The following is a 10,742-nucleotide window of genomic DNA, read 5'->3' as shown; positions in this document are numbered from 1 at the left end:
ACTTTTCTCTTGAGGACCATATTTTCTAATGTACCAAAAATATAATGTAATATAGAAGGAATAAAAAAGAGAAAACAACATGAGTAGGACAAGAATGACCATGATCACAATGTGTATCTGTTGTTTCTTGAGCAAAATAAAAGCAATTTCTATTTCTTGCTCCCTACTCAACTGCAGCTTTGTTGGTTTCCTCCCCCTATGACAATTTCCACAGGTTTTGTTTGCATAAAATATCTATCTATCTATCTTTTTGTTAGTGCTGTCTTTTTTGATTTTTTTGTTTCTTCATCACATCTGATAAAGTAAACTTCACCCTATGAAAGTTGGGCTCGCTATATTTATCTTATTTAGTTAGTTTATAAAGTTGCATATTACCTACCCTGTTCCTTTGTTCCCCAACCCTCAGTCTTCAGGACTGTATCTGAACATATGACCCCACTGATCATAATGAAACCATTAAACCTCTTACTAAATACTGATATAATTTCAGATTCTTCTATAAATACCCCTCTCTTCATAAATGTAAAGGTACAGATATACATATTCATTTTATTAATAATTTAGTGGCTCACCATTCCCCATTAAAAAACATCATATACTCTTTGGGGTATTTGTTTGATTATTATTTACTTTGTTTGTTTTATTCCTAATCATGAAAACAGACTTCTGAATATAACTGAATTATAAATTGACAAGGAAAAAAATAACTGGGTTTAGGGTAGGGATTCCTCCATGTTCTCTCAATCACTGAGGATAAATAAATAAACTAATAACTTAAACGTTCAGCTTATGTGAGACATACAGCTATATTGACTTGATTGTAGTTGTCATGATTTAAACCAGTTGAGAACCCAACCTAAATTTAAGTAAAAATTAAACAGGTCATGATTAACATACATAACCCAACTGAGGGCATTAAGGACTCAGGGGAATATTGTTATTAGCAACAGGAGTCAACAGAACTGTTTTAACATACATGTATCCTTCTTTAGCAGGTAACATTACGAGAAGGTGACACACGAGATGTGTCATCACCCCATTTCTGTGAACTGGGACCCTAAAAGGTATGCAAGAGGCAGGAATCTCAGCCTCTGGTCTACTTTTATACAATGGTAATGACTAGTTCCTCAGTTAGACTCGTTCATTTATAAGTGCCAGGTTCACTCAAAAGGTGAGGATTCTTCTTGCTATAGGAGAAACAGCAGCATTTAAAGTCTCTTGTAGAAGCTGACTAGAATGTGAAGAAGAGTATGCGTATATCTGTCTTCTTGTACATCTAACAAAACCCAAGATTTATAGAACCAGGTGGTGTTTCTTTTTTTTTTCCATACCTTTGAGTCTGGGATTTTTGGTTTTGTGTAATGATTCCATGAGTACTGGGCTTTACTCCTTAGTGTTGCAAAATAGTCTTTCTGGCAATGTGTGTACATGCAATGAGATTGTGTTCCATGTTAAATTTATGAATGAGTAGCCTTGATGAAGGAGTTATATGAAGAAAAAATTAGTATTACTCATGTACACTGACTAAAGCAGAAGGAACCTTCCTCCCCTTGAAATTTCTAAATGTTTCAATTATGCTGGGAAAAGGCATAATATTTCATTTTCACACTTTTTCCAAAATGCGTTAATGGAAAAATGCAAACAAACCATTTAAGTGTTAATGTATATGAAAGGGCAAAATTTGTTTTTATCTATATTTATATCTAGTGAAGTTGCAGGTGGTGCATGCTTATATTGGCATTGAATGACCTACGTATAAGTGCATCTACAGTGTAGAAGCAAGAAATAAAGTGAATTTTAATGGCTACCCCCATGCTTCAGTGTTTTTTCTATTTTGTAGTGCAAACTGAAAGAAGAGGTGCTTTGTTTAAAATAGAATTGGTAATTTTGAATTTTCCTTTTTTTAAAAGAAAGGTCTCCTGCATTTGTGGATTCACCATGGAGAACCAGACAGGGATAAGGGAGTTCATACTCTTAGGCTTCACAGACATTTGGGAGCTACAAATCCTACTCTTTGTGCTTCTTACACTCACCTATAGTTTGACAATAACAGGAAACCTCTTAATCATTGCAATCACCTTGCTGGACCACCGTCTCCAGACACCTATGTATTTCTTCCTCAGGAACTTCTCCCTTTTGGAAATTGGCTTCACTACTACTGTCGTCCCTGAAGCTCTAGCCAACCTAGCACTAGGAACAACAACAATTTCTTTTCTTGGGTGTCTTACCCAATCCTTTCTGTATTTTTTCCTAGGTACTACTGAGTTCCTCTTATTAGCAGCAATGTCATTTGACAGATATGTGGCCATTTGTAACCCTCTGCGCTATACTACCATTATGAACACTCGAATTTGCTCACTGTTGGTTTTGGGCTCTTGGATAGAAGGTTTCCTCTTTGTGCTTCTCCCAACAATAGTGTTTCTCCAGTTGCCCTTCTGTGGGTCCAATATTCTTAACCATTTCTTTTGTGACAACATACCCTTAATGAAACTGCTCTGTGGAGACACTCAGCTCCTGGAGCTCATTTCCTTCATTACTGCAGTGCTATCTGTATTGGGCACTCTCATAATCACTGTTGTTTCATACAGTAAAATCATCCTCACTGTGATGAGAATCCCTTCTGCCATAGGCAGACAGAAAGCCTTTTCCACCTGCATCTCTCATCTCACCGTGGTCTCCATTACTTACGGCACCTGCATTTTTCTGTATATCAAGCCAACGCAGAGCAGTGGGCTAGGCACCAGCAAGGCAATTGCGGTTCTTAACACTGTTGTGTCTCCGTTACTCAACCCCTTCATCTACAGCTTGAGGAACAAGGAGGTTCAGAGTGCCTTGAGGGATGTGGTCAGTCGAGCATGGTGCTTTCAAAGAATCTGGGAATTGCATGGGAGGTGAGAAGTGGAAACACTTTTGGGCACTCAATTAAAGGGCTGGGATGTATCCATATTCCTGATGTTGCTTTTAGGGAAACCAAACCAATAGAACATTTTTTATTGTTTATAAGTCTAATAACAACACGTCATATGCTAGAGATAGACACTGTATTTGTCTCTAAATAAGCGGTGCCTGTGTTTGTCCTTGAACAAATATATCCTGGGATTGATGCATACACACATCTGGTTTCTAATCAGAGTTCAGCAAACAGCTGAATGCAGTGCCACTTTTCTGCCATTGATTCAGTGATTCAATCCTGGGATAACGGTATAGATGGTCTTTGCAATATCCTGGGATAAAGTGTTAATCACTTATCTGGGAATTTTTTTTTAGGATTTATGCCAGGACAACAGACATGGACATCTGTACATTTATACTTTGTCTTAGGATAAAACGTGTGATCCTGGAATAAATGTAATGCGGTTTGCAGCTATAGGATAATAGGACTTGAAGGTGCCAACTGATACATTGATTTCACTGGTAGTCATTAACCCAATAAACCCCAGTAAGGATTTACTATTCAGTGGGTAGATCTACACATGCCCCTGAGTGCACAGTTGTTACTGTGGAGTCATTTAGGCCTTCCTAAAAGAATAAATGACTCAGCAGTAACTGCTGTTATTGCACAGTCCCAGCAGCCCACAAGTTGTTTCTGACCTTACTGTGTAGTAGAATAGATTTCATAGACATCAGGGCTGGAAGGGACCTTGGGAGATCATCAAGTCCAGCCCCCTGCCCAAAGGGCAGGAAGTCAGCTGGGGTCATAGGTATCACAGTTTGTGCCCACTGTCACTACAGTGCTGTATCCCACAAAATATGAATGATTATGAGCCCATTATCTCTCAAAATACCAATGATTATCTCTCCTTTATGCAGTCTCTTTCTCTGTCTACCATTTTTTTTTATTAACTATATCCCTACAGACTATTCTCATTTTTGTAGGTATAACCCATCAGATTAATGGCTGGAGAAGATATTTTTATATACAATAATGCAAGGTTTCATAATAGGACTCATCAAGTACAGTGCCCTAAGCACTTGTTGGAATTAACAAAATTATTTATGTTTAAGTATTAACAAAATTGTTTATATTTAGGGGTTTTGTTTTGTTTTCTGCTTGACCCTTTACTGGATCCTTGGGAGACTGTGAGAACACTGAAGTTTGTAGAACAGTGAGATTTCAAGAAACAAAGGTAACAATACTGTTCTTCAAAGGAAGATTTATATAACACTGATAAAAATTAGGCCTGTGTGAAGTGGCTAGTATTCGCTTTGGATTTGGATTCAGCTTATTCAGGTACAGTGATCCATTTTGGTGATTTGAATCACTGTCCTGAATCGACTTGGCTGAATCTGATTTGGAGAGGCACCTGCTGCCAAATTTCCAAATCTCTGAATCAGCCAGGCCCACCCCCACCAGCCCAGCAATGTCTGCCCCGCCCAACCCAGCTCCTAGCACCTTGAAAAAAAAGCTCCGGCTCACTGGGTGCTGCTGTGTGAGCGGGTGATCCCTGCTGCCCCCAACTGTCCTATGCTGCATGAGGGGCTCAGCCATGAGCCCCACCCCCCCATGGCTGCTCCACCCACTGTGGCTCCGGTCTTTTAAGAAGAAAAAAAAAGCCAAACCCTCCCAGACTCACCATTCCTGCTGCTGGGGAGCAATCCCTGCTACCCTGTGCCACGTGGAGGGCTCTGAATGAGCCCCCCAAATGCCCAAGACCATGCAGTCCTGGGGATTTTCTGTTTTTTTTCTTAAAGGGCCAGAGCTGGGCTGGGGAAGTGAGAGGGAGGTAGGAGGCTCATGTAGAGCCCCCCACGCAGTGTGGGGCAGCGGAGATTGCCCCCCCTATCAAACAGCACCTGGTGTGCACTGGGCCTTTTTTTTTAAATGCTGGAAGCTGGGGCAGGCAGGGCAGCCATGGTAGAGGACCTGGGGGAGCAGGCAGGGGCTAGGGGCTTGGGGTTGGCAAGGGTTCCCCTATGGTCCCTTCCTCTACCCCTAGTACTTACCAGCTTGGTGTTGGCTCCAGCTCCCTGCTGCAGCCACTGGAGACTGTAGCTCTCTGAATCTTTCCTGAAGATTCGGGGAGCTTTGAATCAATTTAGACCTTTTAATTGGTACTCTGATTCAATTCAGATTCAGAGATTTGGCCATTGAATTGGGTCGAATCTTCTCTGAATCAAATCACCACCCAAAACTTTGCACAGCCCTAATAAAAATGTAGCGTTTGTGGGAAATGACTTTTTATAATATTAGGTTGAACTTTGTGAATATCTTCATATGAAGAAAAGGAAGGGAAACAATGGAAAACTGCAACATTTTGGGGGGCAATTTTTAAAAAAGATCTAAAGCACATTTTACCCACTAGATTTCTTAGGTATATCTTCTAGCAAGGTATGACTGTAGATGACCACAATCAAAGAGGTCTTTACTTCACCAGTGTAAACATGTGAGGCAGATATCTGTTCACCTTTCTGTACCACAGTGTCAGTATTCCAGTCATTTAAATGGCATTCTTGGTACTTACACCACATTATTTGTGATTTTGTTACTTGTGCAATAGGCCTGTGCGAGTTGGCAGCGATCTGATCTGGCTTCGGATCTGGCTGCGGGGCAGTTCCCCCCAAACATCTGTACCAGTCTTCTTGAAACTTGTCAGGCTCTGTGGCTTCAGTAAGAGCTAGCACCCCTGTGGTTTATAGATATTTTATTGTTCCCCATTATACCATATGGCCGGATCTCCGAGGTGACTCTGAGGTGGCTCCAAAGCTCTTCAGAAGCTCCGAACCACTTTGGGAAGCCTAACGAAGCCAGTGCTTCGACCCAGATGTGCTGCTTTGAACCCCAAAGCATCCAAAGCTTCTTTGGATCTGAAGCTCTGTCTGAAGCCTCACACAGCCCTATTGTGCGGTATGAAGGCATAGGCATTCACACAGCTACAGTGCATGGACTGCAGGCTATTCACGGGGTGCTCATCCATACACATGTACCCAAGTGTACATCCTGGAGAGAATGAAGAAAGTCCTTCCCACTTGTTAGCTATATTAGTTAAGGGGTTAGGACACTACCCAGGAAGCAGAAGCAGAAGTTTCCAAGATTAAGAGGTTTAGGCTCCCATACCCCAGACAGGGTTTAAACCAGCATTTCTCTAATGACAGTGTTCTAAGCATCATACCACAAGTTAAGCATTACCAAATGACTTCTCCAGTGCTCCTTTTGAAGCTGAGACACTGCATTTTGCATTTAGTGGTTAGGGGGTAAAACAGATAGAAAGTAGTGGGAAAGTATCTGTCCCACAGGAAGAAAGAGTCCAGGCTGGAAAACAGGACCTGGCCCCTTCTGGCAAACCATCATTTCACTGAGTGTAACAGCATTCCCTGCTCCCAGTCAAGTGGGGAAAGTGGCCACTGCAAGTGTGTTCCCCTGCCTCACCCACTCCCTGCTTGGTTTCTTCAGATGCCCCTTGTCAGCCCAGGGCTCCATCCATGCCTTAGATTCCATAGGGGTGGGGGGCATGGATCTGCAAATCCTGGCAGGCGACATTTACTGTTGAAGGGGGATGGGATCCTACTCTGTGTTGGTACTGGATTCATAATCCAGCCCCAATACCCTGCTCCAGGTGAGCACAACCTTCAGATTAACCACAACTCCTCCGGTTAATAATAGGCAAATTTTATTGATACACGGTGATATGAAATGAATCTCTTCAGTCTCTGCAACAGAAGACTGAGGTGGGATCTTGTGGCTGCCTACAACTTTGTCAGGGGCCACCAGCAGGGACTCGGGGAAAGTCTGTTCACCAGGGCCCCCCTTGGAGTCACCAGGAACAACGGCCACAGGCTGAGGAGGATAGGTTTAGGTTAGATATTAGAAAGAACTACTTCACGGTAAGGGTGGCCAAAGCCTGGAATAGGCTGCCCAGAGAGGTGGTGCTCTCACCTTCCCTGGAGATCTTCAAGAGGAGACTGGATAGGCATCTGGCTGGGGTCTTATGACCCTTGCCACCCCCAGTGCTCCTTCCTGCCCATGGCAGGAGGTTGGACTAGATGATCTGTCTAGGTCCCTTCCGACTCGTTGATTCTATGATTCTATGAAATAGGAGCAATGGAGGCAAAGAAAGCAAGATGATTACAACATACATTACTCAAATTCCCCACTGCCCAAAATATACACATGGTGAGCAGCGTGTCTGGCTGGTACATAAATGCCACCTTGAAGTTTTCTGCTTGAATGTCCAATCTCAGCAACCTTGGAGGCCAATGCTAGCTTGTTGTTCTGAAAGCTCTGTTTTTATTCTTTCTCCTCTGATAGCACTTCATCTTTGGGCATCATTGATTGATCTCCCCATAGTCATCACACTGTCCACATTCAGTTTTGTCAGCCAAAATCCTATCTTCATAAACCTTGCACATCTTAATTTGGTCATTTCATTTGAAACAAGAAATCCCAAGGGTTTCTGCATGTAGGTATTGTATCCCTGGAGCCAGGTCTATCTCTGTTATGCAAATAAAGTTTGGATGTTTTTAACTTTCCAGGATATGTATGTCCCTTGGCCTTAGACACACTGTTTGCCTTGAAGGCTCTGAAACTGTGTAATAGGCAGGCATTTAGAAATCAATTAACCCTTGCCATTCTCCTAAACCATTGTTCTAATACAATATCGATTTTACCTAGAAGCCAATTCCTAAAAGCAAACCTCTAAATATCATTTTTAAACCATCACTCTGCACATGTCTGCCTCTCTTGTCTACTGAGCTGTTCTTTGATAGATTCCAGGAGTGTCAAGCTCATTTTGTGCTCTGGGTTGGATCTGGACTGCAAGGCTCCTTGAAGACCAGATACAGTCCAGGGCAAGAGGAAACAGCAGTGCATTGACATGGCAGCCCTGCCTCTGACATGGAGTATACATTGGTGGTGGTTACAGCAGCTCCAGGTCTGACCTGGAGCAGGCAACACTGGCTCCAGCCTCCTCCACATGTCCCAGACCTTTGCTAAAACCAGATCTGCTTCTACCTAGCACTGGGAGCTCCAGCTCTGGCTACAGCTCGGGGTGTGCAGTTGGAGTCAGTGGCCAAGGGGGTAGGGCCTCATCAGGGGTGTCGGATATTTGGCCTATAGGTCAAATTTGGTCTAATAGAGCCACTCTGTCCAGACTGCCGGACAACAGGCCACTGGGTGTGTTGGGTGTAGCTTCAGGGGGAGTGGCCACCTGTAGACCCTGGGGCCCTCAGATCCCAGTCTCACATAGCCAATGACAGATCTAGGATTTCAAAAGGGGGTGTGGGCAATGGAACTGGTGCCACAGGGTTGGTTGTAATCACCTCCCACATCTGTGGGCACATTGCACCAAGGTAGCAGGTGCTGGGGTCTTTTATGTCAAACCAGGTATGACCCCCCCCCCCCCGACTTAGCCTCCTCACTCTGGGCACTCTTTATTCTGGAGCTCAGTGACATCCCATCCTCTTCCATTCTTCCCTCCCACTGTCCAGCAGATTTTGTCTCTGGATGTAGGATGGGGGCTTGCCCACGGATACCACCCTCTATGGGCCAGCCACTCCTTGCAACTGTAGTCCTGTGGCTGGTGGGGGAAACCTGAGGGAGGGGACAAAGAGCAGGGTCCTACCCACCGATGTCCCAGACCAGTCTGGCACCCCATGTTTCCACTCCTGGCAGCCCCTGGCTGAAGCACAGCATTAGTGGCCTGGGGCTTCCCCCACACTGGTCACTTGGAGACAGGAGCCACAGCAAGTAGTCATCTCTTCCTCTCCTGCTCCCTTCTTGGTCTTTACCCAATTCCAACACTAACCCAGGGTGGAAGCCATGCCCTGGATTCCTCAGGGGACCCAGACGTGTGTGACTACAAGAAACTAGGGCCACTTGTTATTACCTTTACTATTTCAGAGGGGTTATGACAATGGCATAGCAGCCCCACGCTCCCCACAGATCCTCCTCTGCACATACTTCCCTTTCTTGGCTTTCTTCTCTGTTAGAGTCTTCTAGTGCAGGGGTGTCTAACTCATCTCGTTTCTTGGTGGATCTCGATCACAGGGCTCCTTGAAGGCCAGATACAACCCATGAAACAAGGAAACAGCGGTGGTGACAGTGGCAACCCTGGCTGTGATGGTGGGGGCAACCGACAGCTCTGGTTCAGACTAGGGGCATGCAGCAATGGCTCTAGCCCCATCTGCATGTCCCAGGCCCATGCCAGAACAAGAGTTGCTGCCATTGAGTGGTGGTAGCTCCAGGTCTGGCTCTAGCTCAAAGTATGCAGTGGGGCCAGGGTCCACAGAGGTAGGTCCCTGGCAGTGGCAACAGGCAAAGTAGCCTCAGAGTGACTGAGGCTATGTCAGCTTTTGCTTAGCTTCCTGCCACCAATGGCCATGTCCCTGGGGTCTGAGGGCTATCCACTCCCCCCTACAGCCAAACTCCCCAACTCCAAGTGGCCTATTGGCAGTGTGGCGATCTGGATACAGTGGCTCAATGGGCCATATCAGACCTGCAGACCAAACATTTGACACCCCCACTCTAGCCTTACTAATGTTTATGGTCAGTTAAATCTAAGAATAACTCAGTGGCGTGAGTGATCACACTCATTGGTCAGCCCCTGATCACTGGGCAGAAACAGTGCATGGTTCCTTACTAGGAATTAGTGCCACGGGAGAGACGGACATGGGATTGCCATAGCCAGGAATCCTCTGAGAGGTGACAAAAATGGGGACTTTCAGGGATGCAAAATATCAGTTCATTGCATGGGCAGAACTGAATTTTGAAATGAATACCACATTTCAGCACATCCAAAGTAAATATTGGGAGGAACAGAATTTTGAATGGAATACTATATTTTCTTTTATCCTGGGATAAATGTGATGTTGGTTTGCCACCATAGGAAAATAGGACTGTCTTTGATTTAAGATTAAAACAATTGTTAAATGATTGACATTCCCAACAAAATGGAAACTTTTGTATTCCCCACTTATCTCTCGTCTTTTGATGGCCATCTTTGCTACTGCCAGAAATCAGGGCTACTTCTGCTCAGCAGGAGCTACTTGACTGGCAGTGTATAATAGACTTGGTTATTAGCAGAATTATGTAGAACATGGCTAATTAGTGCTTTCTAACATCATTAGGGTATGCTGGCCTCTGGGGGGGGGGGTGAGGAGTGACTAATGGAAACCAAAATAGTGGTTCTAATATTTATATAATCTCACTCCGCAAAGGAAAAAAGAAAAGATCAATGACAGGGATGCATACTGTATCTCTGGGGTTGGTAACCTTGAAGGTATTAAAGGTAGATCAGAGGCAACAGTTTCCAGACTTGGAGACCTAGTCCAAAGCTAATGACAGTGTGAGCAGGTAAGACTTTTGCATGTGGCTGTGCCAAGGTCTTTCTCCCTGTATCTGTGACTACAGTTTATGCTACGTTGTGAGGGAGTTTGCATGAAAGCTTTCAAGCTTGCTTTCTCCACTTTTATGGAGTTTCCTAGGAAACTGGCACTGTGAACACCTAAGGGACTTTGAAAATCTGTACCTTTACATGAACAGCTGGGGTAGGGGCTGATATACAGATGAGCAGAAAAGACAAAAGTGAACAAGCATGACCTATTAAAAAAGGAATGCCTAAGTGAGCTCATTCTCTAGTACTTTCTATCACATGTAGACAGTTACACTATGGCAAGAAGGAATAAAGGAAAAGTTAATAGCATCTCAATTTGTAGGTTTGGCAGCATGACTTGAAATAAAGGATTAATTGCTAATTGTTAATTATGCATATTTCCTTTTAAAAATGGTCTGTGTGTGTGGAATCACC

General features: G+C 44.0%; 1 protein-coding gene across 1 annotated transcript; it reads left to right on the top strand.

The window, feature by feature from the left end:
- Nucleotides 1–1,938: 1,938 nt before the first annotated feature.
- Nucleotides 1,939–3,267, top strand: LOC149862501 (olfactory receptor 6E1-like). Its single transcript, XM_090053948.1, has 2 exons — nucleotides 1,939–2,853; nucleotides 3,208–3,267. Exons 1-2 carry the CDS (start codon nucleotides 1,939–1,941, stop codon nucleotides 3,265–3,267), a joined length of 975 nt encoding a protein of 324 aa, XP_089910074.1.
- The last annotated feature ends 7,475 nt before the right edge of the window (nucleotides 3,268–10,742 follow it).

Source organism: Crocodylus siamensis, chromosome 6, assembly GCF_052110815.1.
Source record: "Crocodylus siamensis isolate JL-2025a chromosome 6, ASM5211081v1, whole genome shotgun sequence".
Taxonomy (NCBI): domain Eukaryota; kingdom Metazoa; phylum Chordata; order Crocodylia; family Crocodylidae; genus Crocodylus; species Crocodylus siamensis.
Note: the sequence above shows the minus strand (reverse complement) of the source record. Positions and strands in the feature narration are given on the sequence as shown.